Source organism: Pinus tabuliformis, chromosome 5_1 (genome assembly GCF_031772625.1).
Source record: "Pinus tabuliformis cultivar Carrire ecotype Pingquan chromosome 5_1, CPIR1, whole genome shotgun sequence".
In the NCBI taxonomy this organism is placed as follows: domain Eukaryota; kingdom Viridiplantae; phylum Streptophyta; class Pinopsida; order Pinales; family Pinaceae; genus Pinus; species Pinus tabuliformis.
Genome location: NC_142305.1, coordinates 809,631,980 through 809,648,097, shown reverse-complemented (window position 1 = coordinate 809,648,097; position 16,118 = coordinate 809,631,980). Strand labels below are relative to the sequence as shown.

General features: G+C 40.1%; 1 protein-coding gene across 1 annotated transcript in view; it reads right to left on the bottom strand.

The window, feature by feature from the left end:
• FAS2 (Transducin/WD40 repeat-like superfamily protein) overlaps positions 1-15,764 on the bottom strand; it is a 73,219-nt gene extending 57,455 nt beyond the window's left edge. The window contains exon 1 of the mRNA XM_089432969.1: positions 15,534-15,764. Coding sequence (XP_089289095.1) covers positions 15,534-15,647 — 114 coding nt within the window. The 5' untranslated portion in view covers positions 15,648-15,764. The remainder of the gene's footprint in view (positions 1-15,533) is intronic.
• Between the last annotated feature and the right edge of the window lie 354 nt (positions 15,765-16,118).

Genomic DNA, 16,118 nt, shown 5'->3' with positions numbered 1-16,118 from the left:
GGAGAAGTATAGAGATGCTAGCAAACTATTTGACTTTGTCAATTCTATCCAACAAAGGAATATTTTGATACCACATAAACCATTAGAATTTGGAATTTTAATTACACGTTTTACTTGAAAGTTGAATTACGTTTTCTTTAATTATTGTTTTCCACTGTAATGAAATGTAATTTTAGTCCTTTTTTATTATTTGATGTAGATGTTTGGTGGTGAAATTGCAATGCAAAAGCAACACATTTAGGAAAAGTGCCATTCAGGTCCTCAACCAAACCTGTAGCACTTCAAGATGTAAGCACAATTGGAGTGCGTTTGAAAGAACCAAACCTGTAGCACTTCAAGATGTAAGCACAATTGGAGTGCGTTTGAAAGAACCAAACCTGTAGCACTTCAAGATGTAAGCACAATTGGAGTGCGTTTGAAAGAAATACACTCAAAGAAGCACAACAAGTTAGTACTTCAACTAAACAAATACAATTATTGTAATTTAACATATTTATGATCCTCAAGACTCATTAAATTTAGTGTGATCCTTTTACAGGTTGGATTTCAAATGCCTTAATGATTTGGTATATGTCCATTACAATCTCCAACTATGAATGAGGCATCTAGAGAAAATACTTGATGCCGTTATCATTTCCATGGAGGCATCTAGAGAAAATACTTGATGCCATTGTCATTTCTTTGGAGAATATTAGCAAATTGTGGAGTAGAAGACACGTGAGTAGTTACAAGAAATGCCGCAACAACAAGGGCAATGAAAAGGGAGGGGCAGCAAGTATGGGGAGCAAAGGAGTGCTTTGATAACATGGAGGGTTATGTGGTAGTATCAGCATCACCTTCTACATAGACTGATAAAAGTAGTCAAAATCAAATAGATGATGGGAGACTTTTAGTGGCAGACAAGCCATGACCTTTTCCCGTAAAAGGGAAAGAGAATTTATTCTAGATAGCTAGCCGCCAGATTTGTCATTACAGATGACTTATGATGATGAGATACGTTTAGGTTGTCCACATTTGAGTTCTTGATTGGACAATTATAAAGGTTTAGGATTAATATTGACTTTGACATATCTTTTTATATTTGACATCCACTAGAACATTTATATCAATGTTTTTTCCTTATTATGCACCAATATGTTTACTTGATGATGTTGTTCATTCATGTGTTTAAGAAATTGAAAAAATGAATTTATTTTGTATTTTTTAATGCTTATTGTGGTTTGTTGAATTTTGCCATTTTTCATTGATGTTGTTGATAAGTTGTATTTGAACCCTAAAAGATTTTTTGTTAATGCCGATTTTTTCAACAATGATATAAACCCGCACCTTTACTAAATAAACAAAATACAAGGAGATTGGGAAACCGTAATTTGACAAACACTAAAATGCTATTTAAAAATTAAATAAACAGTGAGTGGAATCAACAACAATGCAGTTGGCGAATCGAGGAGGGATCGGCGAAGATGGCTAGGGTTTTTGGTGCCGCCAACACACTGCAGCACTGCGAAGGAACAGAGAAAACGGAGAGACCCTGGGGGAAATCGATCGCAGGAATAACGGATCTGCACACGCCGGCATGGATTTGGTACTGTAGCGATCTTTCTGCACCAAATCGGTTCCCGAAGGCTGATTTGACTGCACACAGGTCATGGACGAGATCTTATTACCTGTCTAAGGGTTATTTTTATTGTAAACTGCTTACTTCTATTGAAACAGGTCACGGCAAGGATGATACTGCTAGCAAACGACCAGATCCGCAAACGTACTCAGAACACCATCTTGAATCAGAGGCATTATGTGCGTTTATGGGCAAGGGCGAAGCGGAACGACTGGAGATGGCCGTGTGTGCGGGAGCCAAACAGAGTAAGGATGACCAGATCTGGGGCTTTCCCATGGATATCACTGTTAATAATGCTGGATCTGTCGCAGTTCACATAGAATCTGCTACAGCAGCATCGGGTAAATCGCTGGTTGGAGGCGGACCTTTCTCTCCCACAGTGAGAAGATATTTGAACCCCAGATCTGCCATTTTTTCGCCAGATCTGGCTCATAAACCAGTGAATCAGGGCCTACTCCTCATGAACACAGATCTGATCCAGATCTTCATTAAATCGATTGAAGGCAAACATTTTTGCATGAGATTCAGTAAGGGGATGAGCATACACGATTTAAAAAAGAAGATCCAGGGTCATCTTGGAACCCCAGCTCAATATCAAAACCTTATATATTCTGGGTTCAGTTTGCAGGACAACCAAACACTCCAGCACTACGGCATTACCAACGATTCAACCATCATTCTTAATCTTCGACTGTGTGGTGGAAGCGCTGGTACCAGCTCAAAAAATACCAGCTCTTTTCGGGATGCAGTGAAAGGGAAAAAAATGGAAAATAAAACAGCACCACCAACAGAGTTACCAGGACCCTACATTGTGGAACAAAAGCCAGAATCACCAACGTTACAAGTAACTATGCCAGAGGTAACTAGCCTTCACACCGATTTATCTAAAAATGCAGTTATTTGTAGATTTAATGGTTTCTGGCCAAAATCAGATGCCCTGCATCAATGGATCTCTACAACATGGACATCAAACTGTGAAATTTACCTCTGCCCTAAAGGGTACTTCATAGTTAGATTCAACACAGAACAAGAACGTGACAGCATTATTAATCAGGGTCCTTGGTTCTGGGGCAGTGCTGGCCTCTTCCTCACCCCCTGGTTTCCTGATTTCGACGCCAACACAATGAAAGTCTCAACGATGCCGGTTTGGGTAAGGCTACATGGTCTCCCTCTACACTTCTGGCATCATAAAGTATTAGCAGCCATTGGGAATTCCCTGGGAAAATTCCTAAAAATGGATGAAGACAGAGCTATTAGGGGCATATTTACATTTGCCAGAATATGTGTAGAAGTGGATCTGAGTCAGGGGCTACCCGACCACATCACGCTAAACTTCAATAACTCTCAATGGATACAACAGCTCGACTATGAGAACACAGCGTTCCGGTGCAGGGGATGCACGCAAACAGGGCACCTTCAGTATAACTGCCCTTTTGCTCGAAAGGACCCCAGGGGAACCAAGAAACAACAGAAAAAGCCGAAAGGATGGCAGCACACTGAACCATTGGAAGAAGAGGACATAAACGTGGAGTCTACAGAGGAACAGACAGAACCCGAACCCCAAATGCAACAGACACATACTCAGGTAGAGAATGCCCAAAGTTCATACTTGGGGCCACACATTACAGATCTGCAACAAGAGCCGCAAATGGAAACAAGTGGCATCAAGCGAGCACATGGATCTGAGGGCTCAGAATCTGACAAAGAACTTCAACTGATCCCAATGGAAAATCAGCTAGCTATTATTACACCCAGTCCTGACACTGGTGGTTGGCGACGGGTTGAGAAGAAGAAGGGTAGAAAAGTTTAGCTTTGCTGATACATTTTAATTTTTATTTCTATTGCAGTAGTTTCCGGTTATTACAGGAACAGTCATATACTATTTTGTGTCTTTTTTGTTTGCTGCCTGTTACCACAGGTACAGCCATCTGAATATGCCTTATGGCATCTACAAAATGTAATTTTATCAATATGAATAAAATTACGACTTTTTCCTAGGGGAAAAAAAAAACAACAATGCAGTTATGCAAGAAGTATTGGAACTAGAAATAATAGCCTTGTTGCCACAAAATCTAGTAGGCCTTCAAGGGGGAGGGTACCCTACAAGGCTATCACTAGACTAAGTGACAACAATGGGGTGATGACCCACTGTCACCACTGTTGATTTTTTCAGTTAATAGATGCAAGTACTTTTATTTCTGAACTATAATAATTACTTCCAATGATGTATACGTTATTTAGTGCAACAAGATGATCATTAAGTAATTATACTTCAAAAATTCAACCACATAGACAGTAGAACAATAGAGATAACAATGCACAAAGAGAATAAGATTTTACCCTGGGAAAACCCACTGAGGGAAAAAACCCAGCCAACCTTTTCCTTAGAGAATCAATGCAACAAGAGATACATCAAAGTCAAACTAACCAACAAGATGACAACCACAAGATGCCCAATATGCCAAGTCAAATTTCCCAAATCTTCAAGGAGTCTTTCAATGAATTTGCTTTAGGTCTACACTAGGGTCGACTTTCGGCCTCTCTATTGCCTTAGATTTTCAGACCTTTACCACAGAAATTTTAGACCTCCAATCACATGTGCGAGGCCAACAAAAGCATTCACACGTGCAAGTAGACTCTCTCTTCAATTCGGCGTCCTCTTCTTCTCTAAGTTGGGCTTCTTCTTCAACTTCCTTTTGCGTTGTTGGATCAGAAATACACTTGAGGATGTGATGCGAAATTGTGCTTGGAGTGGAGACAAGTGGTCTCTAATATACACGCTGAAAGGGGTCAAATAGGTGCCTCTTGGGCAAGGTCAACTTCAACACTGGGAGGTCAACTTGGGCATCTTGTGGTGTCTAGAATGTAAATTCAAATTTTCATTTTTCCCGCTTTGATAAGGTCACGAAGAACATGCCTTATAATATTTTCTTTTGAATACAATAATCAAAAATATTTTCCTTTTCTTGCAAGCATGAAGAACATGCTTCAAACTAATTTTTCTTTTACAAATATAATTTAATATTTACAAGTACAAATGAACATTATGAAGACTGACCATAGCTACAAATTCCAACAACCACAGCCAAAAGCCCCTGCTATTTATGGATTTTCACCAATGGGAGGAGTCTTGGTATATAATAAGTCACTTAATAGGTCTTCTAACCTTAAAGATATAAGGTGACAAAGAGGCCTCCAATGGAAAGACACAATTTACGCACAAGGCACCAAGAGGGAGCAATTCGCTTTCCTTGAAAAGGCCAAATTAGAGCAACAGAAGACCTAGGGTTTGATTGATATGTTGAGAGTTGGGATTGCTAAAGGTCAAGATGAGAAGAAATGGTTTCTTACAATGTATCTCAACAAGGTTAAGGCACATGAAACCCTCAAGAAGTCGCCAAGTTGAAGCTATAACCAAACTAGGTGATCGATGAGGACATTGTTGAGCATCTAGGGACACCATGTTTAGTGGAGGCATGGCCTCGAAGGGGTTATCAACAGATCTAAGGCAGAGAGAGGGTCGTCCGTAGGATTACTCTTGAGCATTCCGGCAGACTCTTGATCATACTCTTGGACATACCCACCCATCATCCCCCAATGTTGCTTACAATCGCAGAGGGTTTGGTTGTTGCCCTTAAATACTCTGCATTCAAGCAACACGGCATGGGAGTCCACCCTAGGCAATTGGATGAGACACTGTGTCATGGGCCAAGAGGAGACTCTCCAGTTAAGACACTTGGTAGGTACACAAGTTGATGGTTACAGGCTTAGGGATGGCATGGTTGATTGCCAAGGTAGCATATGTTCCACCCCTAAGCTCACACTTGGGGAGGTGACTGAGAGGGAGTTACATGGTGCTTTTTCAACTGCACAACTCGAGGCGTTAGGTGAGTATGAGGTGCAGAGGACAATAGTCCTTGTTAGCAGGATGATGCCTAGGCTTCCGACAGTACCCAAGGACATCATCAGGAGTTGGGATAGCAGATCTTGCAGTGTGATTTGGCAGGCACTAAGCAACTGGATATTTGCAGCACAGGTTCTTGACGCTCAATGCCTACCTATTGTATACCTACAAGAGGCAGAGACAGGGCACAGAGGGGTCCCAACAGCTAGCAGCATATCACAGCGATAGGTAGAAAGGATTAGGGGTTGTGGACCTCCAGTATGGTTATGGGATCCAGTGGATTGGTGGGATATTCCACTCCTCAATGAGCATGGTCAGGATAACAGGCGGACTAATTCATTCACGTGCGAACACATGGGGGATCACCGAAGCCCTCACCATAGGATGAGGCAGATTGTTGCTCAGGATTGGGGCTAGCCATGGAGTGATAAGCGTTGGCACTTTTGAGTCGCTTTGGCAAGATTGGCCTAGCCTCGATCATTTCATAGATTATGGCCGAGAGTTATGGGAGAGAAGGCTTTGGTACAAGCATGCTAGGCAATCAGTCATGACCAGAGTGTCACGATGTCAACAGGATAGGTCCCTTCTGCGACGGGCAAGGGATTCTGGCATAACAAGGTTGAGCAGTTCAGCAACCCGTAGAGGTGATTTGGTTTCTACAAGGGAGGGTCATCCAAATCTTCTATTCAGTTTTAGTGATTCGTTGATGGTGTGGGGAACTTCACCAGTGTGGCAGGGTGATCAACAGGAGGAGATCAGGAGAGGCATGGGTATACGAGGGTTCAATCCCACCAGGATTGCATTGCATCTTCAGGAGTTTACTCTTGTAGTGCATGAGATGGACTACTCAGTAGGGAAATTTCATGGGGAGTTGGGCAGAGTCCTACATTATCATGATGCTCTACTTATTTCTAGTATGCAGAGGGTTTATGGTACCAATTTCTGGTTGGATAGCGAGTGGAGCAAGGTGTGCTCACATTGATTAGGCTGGCCTAGGATCTTGGTATCGAGGGATTCTTTCATGTAGGTACAGTGTTGATATTGGGGATGACTTAATGGTACATTTGGGACCCTAGTATTATTGGTGGTTACAGTGGTGATCAACAGTCAAAGAGGGCACTTGTTCAGGCATTGCTTGAGGACAAGCAATTTTTGGTGGGGAGGACTATAATGTCCCTTCCTAAATTATTTTGGAATAGGATTTATTTGTACATTTTTGGGGCCAATTTTAGTGAAGACGAGGCCCATTTATTTTTGATAAAAGACTTAGGAGTTAGAGGCAAGTTAATTTTATTTTGTTTTGTTTTGTTAATAATATGTGGGGACAACCCACATAAGAAATATGCACTCCCTAAGCCAATGATTCAAAATGCATGAGGGAAAAAAAGGCGAGAAGAAAGGCTCCACGAAAGTTATAAAAGGAAGGCAGCCATTTCATTTGGCATTCTTGGCTTATCAAATTTGATTATGTTGCTCGAGTTGTTTAGTCGGGTCATTTGTTGTTTAGCAAGAGTTTTCCAAGCGGAGAATTCACCCCTTTCTTTGGGGGACTTTGAGTGTCACCCTAGAGAGGTTCATCCATTATCATCCAAAGGAGATTTGTAGAGAGATTTCCAACATTTGTATTCAATTCGCCCCAGCAATCCATATTTCTGGAGGACGCAGTAGTGGGTCTAGTATGGCCATTGCAGCATTCTTCCAGAGGGCTATTGCCGAGAGAAATTAGGAGAAGAAGGCTCAATAGATTTGTTAGCTATTGGGTGAGTTTGAGGGCCAGAAGTGGCAGCAATATTCAGAAGTGATTTTGCAGACTTTGGGGCCAACGCAAAAGAGAGAAACTGGGCATACATGGGAGATAGAGTTTCAACCACTGGAGTGATTGCTTGCCGAGAGAAATAAGGGAAGCATTGGTGGAGTTGATTGCTACATTTCAAGAGTGTCTGGGGAGGATTTTGTTGGTGGTTTGACAGACAGCATGCTTCAACTGCTATTGGAAAGCGCAAGGCTTTTGGGGGTCGATTTTGGAAAGTCAAAATCAGGTCAAACTATTTCTGGGTTTTTGCGAGTTTTGCCTGAGCGACCTAGATATAAATTTGCAGAATTTTCTGAGTATCGGAGGTGGGGTTTTCAGCCATATCTTTGTAGCAGACAGTGCGGAATTGTTGGGGACTACACAGTGCCTATAGGGGTTGATTTTGGGAGGTCAAAATCAGGCAAAACCATTTCTGGGTTTTTGTGGGTTTTGCCTGAGGAGCCTAGATATAAATTTGCAAAATTTTCTAAGCACCAGAGGTGGGGTTTACAACCATATCTTTGCAGCAGACAATGCATAACTGCTTGGGACTGTGTAGTGCAAAAGTTGGTCGGTTGATTGTAGCTCTGGGTTGTCATTGCTTCACCTAGGCTTTGCTCCACTTGCCTTTGAGGCAAGCCCGGGTGCATTCCTTCCAAATTTTTTACTCTTGCACCAGTTTATAATAAAATGGCTCAGTTGCTTCCATATTTCTGATAGTTATGGGCGTTTTCTAATTGTTTTGAAATTTTTGTGGTGAAAATTGTTAATTTGCTTGCATATCATTGTTTTGCATATTTTGGACTTTTCATTTTGACTTTAAAGTATTCTACGCTCCCTCTACTAAACATTTGATATTGATAATAAGAAGAATTGATCAAGGGTTTTCCCCATCTTGGGGTTTTTCCTTGGCTTGAGCCATATTACTGTGTCCTCTTGTCTTGGCTTGTCTTCTGCATTTGATGTATATGTTCTTTCTTCAATTACTGTCAATATGATAATGATTCTAATGAATGGGCTAATATGGAATATTGAAGTAGCTGACCTAAGCAAAGAACATGTTAACTCAACATTAACATGATATCAAAGGACAAGAGAGGTCAAGCCCAAGCAAGAGTAACAAGCAATCTCTGAAGGGTTTGTTGACAATTTTGTGTGGCCTCCTTCCTCTTAGCCCTAGCAAGGAAAGAAGATCACCACAGTTCTAAGACCGAGCTCTTTGTCAAATTCTGGGCAGTATAGGCCAAAATCTTATCAAAGGAGAGTGAAGACTTTAGAGGGGCATTCAAACCCTGATTTCATAGCCCACACAAAATCGAGTTTGTTGTTCAAAAAATCGCAGTCCTGGGCTCAATATATAAGTTGCCCTCTCTAAGCTGCGTTGAAAGAAGATTTCAAAAGGTTTGATTTGAAGAGGTCTTAAGGTACAACTCGTTCTAGCTCTTCAGATGATGGCACGATTTTGCAATTCCTAGCATAGCTCAACGTGATCTGGAATCTATATATGGACTATACTCCTACACAGTCATTAGAAGTCTATACTATCTTGACTCTACTCTTTTGCAGACTTTTCAAGACCACTCTTTGTCTCTCACGGATGTTTTAGGATATATATGATATCTTCGTTATTGAGTTATAGTCTTCATATGGCTTCACTTTATATAAGTCTCCTCTATAGTCTCAGCAATATAATTCCAACATTGTTATTTCAGTACAATATATGGGCAATCTTAGCATCATATATGTACAGTGATCCCAGTATAATGATTGATCTCTGCACCATATGTACATATATTTTCTCGACATTCATATCTACATGGGTTCTCCACATATTTTTCATGACTCAATAATTGGTATGGTATCAGCACAACATTACAGAAGTGTTTCGACCCTTTAAGGTTCTCGACTTGCATTATTTCTATGACTCACATTTGATGATTCACATTCTATAATCTTTGGCCCGCTTGGCGTTCAAAGGCATCACTACAGGTATCTATATACTCCAACAGAAGCAAAGTTGCAAACAACGCTATATTTTTTAATGGCATCACTATATTAGCAACACCTTGTTATCCCCTGTCCATGGTAACATCAATACTACTCTATTTTGTGTCCTATCATCATGGATCACTCTAGTGGTGTGACAGTGACTCATTATGTCTACACAACAACTTTATATGTATAATAGTCTGCTCAAACTCGATGTGACCTATATCGGCCATGATATGATGGATGAGATATGACACATGGGCAGTGATACTCCGCAGGTCTCATGACAGTGACTACAATTCTAGACTCTGACCTATATGTATTGTTGTAACCTCGTGGTATAACATAATTCAGATGTGAGTGATTTAGAGCTAATCAAGCTTGAACCTGTGATTATTGTAAGCTCGGATCTCAAATCATAATGGATTGGATGCTCACATATGCATGACCTTATATGGCTTTGTGATTAGGGCATAAAATTCAAATCGTTTATCAAAGGTTTCTAATGGAAATTAAGACCTTATTTTTTTGCAGGCTAAATATGGCAGACCCATATGCAATATTTGAAGCAATCTGAGATATAAACTAGTCAGAGACGACTTACTCCTGTAATACGGCCTTATCACAGTGCCCTGAAATTTGTAGCAATGATATATGATATATCTCCTAGATCTGGGTTGTAATTTGTCAAGTATCTTGCATAGAAGTATCGTTGACAAGGTTGAGTCTCTAGCACAGTGAGCCCTATAGCTGCTGATATATGATGTAAATATAAATGGCACAATCCTAAGGGTAAAGATGAATTACAGAGGTGTGTAGAAAATCATATAGGGTTTAAGTTGAACACACCCTTGCATTGTGACATTCTTTGAAGATCTAATTTCATTAGTTGAAACGCCTCTATGGCTCAAATCTGAAAAATATAAGTTGAGGTAATCTGTCAAAAGCTTTTTATCTTGTGGAGATCACCCTTGGAACACTGTGATGATTACCCTTTTCACTTGATCATCCATAATTGTTGGTAGCTCACTACTATTGAATCTTGCTATATACCTTCTAGAGTTTGGAATATCAAGTCATTGTCTCTAAAGTAATAGCTCAAAAGGTCACAACAATTGCATCTCCAAATATTCTATTGATAGTATTTCCAAATAGTTACATTTGTTGAAGTGTATTGTGAAAGCCTTGACACTGAGATATAACAGAGTCATTGTACAACAACATCGGAGTCACTGTACAAGAATCGATGTTCTTGGTGTTGCCTAGGGTTTGACATTGAGTAAGATTTGTCAAACTACTTTATAGTTGATATATAATGCTGCTAACTTATATGGCGAGATGCATGTAGCAGAAAATGAAAGATGGATGACTTGTTGGTGTTGATTAGAAGTTCAAGGGCTTGCTTGATAGATTAAGCAGAGCTACCAAGCTTTTTCAAAGTATTTGTCATATGTCTACAACTAAATAGAATATTGAAGTAGTTTATTTGACAGAGATATTTGTATATCCTCGGAGGTCAGAATCTGTTACTACTAGTATGATTATGTATGACAATTAGGCTACAACTTGATGATGTGTGGGCCTCAGATTGTCGGGATTATAATACCTTCATCTTGCATATTGAACCTAGATTTAGTTTGTATTGTTAAGCTAGGGTATTGAGAATAAAATCGATCGTTGAGAATTTAGAATCTGTTGAGCAATAAGTAGATCATATATGTCAAGGCATATATTTGATGACAGTTTAATATGATTTGAGTAGACTTGTTCGAACAAATGATATATTTCAAGATTTGTTGTAGACCAGGGTTATATAACTAAGTTGTTGAACTAACAGTATGGTAAATGGTAAAAGCACATAGAAGTGTTGTGTCTCTTGATTTATTTCTTGAATAATTCAAAGGCTAAAGTTTGTTGCTCTGGAAGCTTCATTAAAGCAAATATATAAAGCAACAAGCATGGCTTATTATGAAGCCATTTATTGAAACTCTTCAGCAAGCCATTTGTGCACATGTTGGAAACCACCATTGTTGTATATTGAAGAATAGAGAATCATATTTTCCACAACCATTCTAAGCATATTGGCATCAGGTACCACCTTATTTGGATATGATACAGACGGGAACAATCAAGCTCCATCATTTCAGGATAGATGTGCAACTTCTTGGTAAGGTCAAGTTTATCTTCCTTCAAAGACAGGATGGGAGTCATAAAAGACCCTACTATGAGGGTCTCGATTGAACATTGTGCTCTGAGAGCTAATAGGGGCCTGGGGTACTTCTTGATGCTATGAGCGACAATAGGGTGAGTGGTTCACCTTCCCCTATAGGTATGCTAGGTACAAGGTGAGTGGTTCACCTTCCGCTGTGATACCTCATGGTGATATATGACACATAAGGTGAGTGGTTCACCTTCCCCTCTGGTGGTTGTCATGTGTGTAGGGTGAGTGGTTCACCTTACCCTACGATTGATGAGATATGCATAGGATGAGTGGTTCACCTTACCCTACGATTGATGAGATGTGCATAGGATGAGTGGTTCAACATCTCCTATGGCATATGATCAAGATGAGTGGTTCACCTTCTCCTATGGCATATGAGCGGGATGAGTGGTTCACCTTCTCCTGTGGACACCCCAGTGAGAGATGCATATAGGCATCTGCTAGTTATCACATGTGGACATGTAGGTGGGACGTGGTTCATCCTTTCCCCACATGTAGGATGCTCGTTGAATACAATCAATGGTTGACATGTGGGTGGGATGTGGTTCATCCTTTCCCCACGTGTAGGATCCTTCCTACGATTATTGATTGGCATGCATGTAGGACGGGGTTCATCCCTTCTCTACTCTCAGTGATTTGCATGCACGTAGGATGTGATTTATTCTTTCCCTACGATGGTTGTGACATGTAACCATAGGATGTGGTTTATCCTTTCCATACATGTGGTTGTGAGCAGGATGTGATTTACTCTACTGTTGCCCCAACATCATCCTACCCATGTAGTCTGGGACACATGGGAAGTACCTCTCATCTGGCCAATGAGTTGGGAAAAGTGGATTGGGACCACAGCACTATCGATGGACGCATCGTGTACTACCATACTCCCTATGTCTAGGATGTATGATGTTCAACAAACTCGATCACTTGGGATAAAGTCTGATTACGGTTTTACACCTGGTTATGTGGACTGACTTTTGTCAGTGGAGAGTGGCAAGGTCTTATGACTCACTCCCGATCAATTCTTCTTCATTATCTATATCAGTGTTCAGTAGAATTGTGACAAGATGCAGAGATGATTAATGATGACATGATGGATTGGCAGGTGGAATTCTCCCTAATTGAGAGGGAGTGTTTAAATTGGCAACTAGGGCAAAATTCCACTTTGAACATCTCATTTGATGGAGATGATTATTGCATTAAATTCCTCTTTTCAAGAGGACCAAAATCGACCCAAAAATCATCAATTTGGATAAGGAGAAATGTGTTTTTGAATTTATGCCCTCCCATGTGTAACTAGTTCATCAAGGTCGACTTGGGGTTAATCAACCAAGTTAAACCCCTCTCCATCTCCTATAAAAGGAAGTGCCCTCCAACCTCATTAGACACATCTAAGAGCATTCATCTCTGAGATAGTCGAGCTTAAGAAGAGGAGGTCAAGTTTGATTGGGACTGTTTTGTGGGTAGTTTTTGTCTCTCCAACAGGTTTGAATTGTAGCAAGGAGGAAGCCGCATTTGAGAGGGAGTTTATTATGTTGTTTGGGCTTATTGTGGTTGGGTTTTTCTCTCCTTCAGCAGGCCGCAACCCTAGTTGTGCACTACAGGTGGGCCACAAGCCTAGATATCCTTGGACATGGGGCCAAAAGGTAGGCAAGAGGCCACCAGCCTTGGATCTCTTGGACGGGAGGTTGTGACACTTATTTTGTGGCTGAATAATAGCCCAAACTAGCAGCAAATTGAAGCATAAGTGTTTGGAGGGATGCCACAATCAAGGAGGTCTGGAAGGTTTGCCAACAACCCTAACCAGTGGCCATACTTGCACCAACCCTTGAGGATGCAAGTATATGTGCAAATCAGCTTGGAGGAAGGGCGCAATCAAGGAAGGGGTCCAGGAACAATGAAAGAGAGTTGTAACAGTTTGCCATCAAACCCTCACCAAAACACCATAATGCAAAAGCTTCTTCAACAATATTTGTCTTTTCCAGAATTGCATTTTTGGGACAGTTATGTATCTAAGGCAGTGACATAGGATCTCCACATTGGCAAATCATCTTGACTTTAAAGTATTGTACTCTCCCTCTGCTAAACATTTGATATTGATAATAAGAAGAATTGATCAAGGGTTTTCCCCATCTTAGGGTTTTCCCTGGCTTGAGCCATATTATTGTGTCCTCTTGTCTTGGCTTGTCTTCTGCCTTTGTTGTATATGTTCTTTCTTCAGTTATTGTCAATATGATAATGATTTTAAATGAATGGGCTAATATGGAATATTTAAGTAGTTGACCTAAGCAAAGAACATGCTAACTCAAAATTAACAAGGCACAAATCAAGGAATCCATTCCTACGCTAATTTTCAACATACAATGGCATAAAGCTCTTTATGAACAATGTTGATGGAAGTATTTGGGTGGAAGGCAGCAAGTTCCAATGCTATATGACTACAACATCTAAAGCATGGTTAGATGCATACCTCTCAATTCTAAAGGTTTGTGTCAAGACAAGAATGTTGAAAACTAGTGCAAGGCAAAGTCCCTTATTGAACGTGTTGAAAGCTTGTCATTGCTTACTAGTTCAAAATAAGGCAAGCTTCTTGCCGTTACCAAAAAGTGTCTGATTTAGCGGCCAAGATATGTGTGAGAATCTAAACAAAAATTGCATGTAGAAGTTTCCCAACACAAGGAAGTTGCAGAGCTCTGTTATTTTCCAAAGTCTCAACCAATATTTGATGGTCTAGATCTTTCAAGATCTGCAGTGTAGAAAATGAACATTTCCCCGTGTTTGCTTGTAGCTTACACTGTTGGAGGGCATCTGACACTTGTCAAATATGCAGTAGGTGTTCATGCCAAGTCTGACCATAGACAAGAGAGTCGTCAAGGTAAAAAAATGAGAAAATGTGTCAGTCTAGTTTCTTAGAAACATGTGAAACATGAATTTTGTTCGAGTACTAAACCAAAAGGCATAGGCCCCATTCATCTTATCCCTCCTTTATCTTGAACATGGTCTTCCAGTTGTTGTTGGCATTAATAGGCACTTGGTAGTAAGTTTACTATAATTTAACCTATTTGAAAGCATTTGCTGTAGTTTACTCAAAGATTCAAGTTCATGCTGTGTTGCAGATCATCCTAGCTCTCACGATTAATGCAAGGAAAAACAGAGAATCAACAGATTTCCGATCAACTAGCTAGAGAACAGTAAATTAAACCATATAACTCAGCAACAGATCTAATCTGTACACACAGTTTCATCATGTGCATCCACTCAATCACATTCTACAGCCCAGGTATGGTGGCAGGTATGTGCGTTGACACTCAGTTGATGTGTTGTTAATATATTTTTTTTAAATATATCTGGAGGAGGCTAAGATGGCGGGCCTGACATTTGATCCATCTTAACCTGGATCTGTTATGTACCAAAATGTATCCAAAAATTCGAGGTGCCAATATCAGCATCTGAGGTTTCTAACAATCCCTTATAAACGGCTCTTCCGAAACAGACAGCCTCTTCTAAAAATAGCTGGATAATGTTATCCCATACAGCGTATTATTATCCATAACTGTCTATATGTAGGCATTTTCCATAACAGTTTATCATTGCAAATGGTATTTTACCAGATTCTTATCATGTATTATCCATCCACCTAAAAGTTAGAGAAACCCATCTGAAAAATATGCATGTCTTAAATAAAACACATCTAAATACAAACCCTCTAATAACGATACGCTCTTTCTTCGACAGCTTACTCCCTGCCCGGCCCGTTCTTTTCAAAAGAAATATAACCCTGGATAACCCATTTTAACGTACTTGTTACCGATCTTGAGTAGCAAATATTACTATAACTTTGATCGTTATTGATCTCAATAGTACAAAATCATTAATTCCTCCTGCTCCTTCACAGTTGAAGCCACGGCTCTTGTCCACATTTGAACATGGGCTTTTAAAAATTTTGTGCGAAATAGATTAGGGAAATCGAAATCGTGACAACCAGTTTCCGAAACAAGAAGAAAAGGCATACCTTAATATCGTAATCGGCACCACCGGTTGCAAGGAATCCTGTGAGACGATGAAAATCGAGAGTGAGTACAGGCTTGGAATCGTGCCACGCTATCTGTAATGTGCCTCCTTTCATGTTTACAGCGCTTCTCTCGCACTTTTTTCCAACCAGCAGTTTCACTGATGACAAACAATAATAACGGAAGAAAATGGATTTTATGGTGGACGCCGGGCTGGGCTTCAGAACTATCAATGGATTGGCGGGAAAAACAACTTATCACAACCATAAATTAAAAATAATATTTTCATGTTTGCTTTTATTTTAATATTTCAATTCCCTATTTGCCTATTTGTGGAGATACGTGGAGGGTTAGAAGCTATAATGCATCATGCAAAGGGAAACAAAATAAGGGTTTGTGATAAATCAACTCCACTCGAAAATGTAAGACATTAGTTGAGGTATTTTCATCCAATCACTCCAAAAAAGTGATACTTTGGAGTAGGTTAAGTTATATATTTAAACTATTATAAGTAAGGATGGGTTGTAAGAAAACTTGTGGGGTATAGTTTGTAATTGGTTCATTGTGATTGAGGTTTGAAAGGTTAG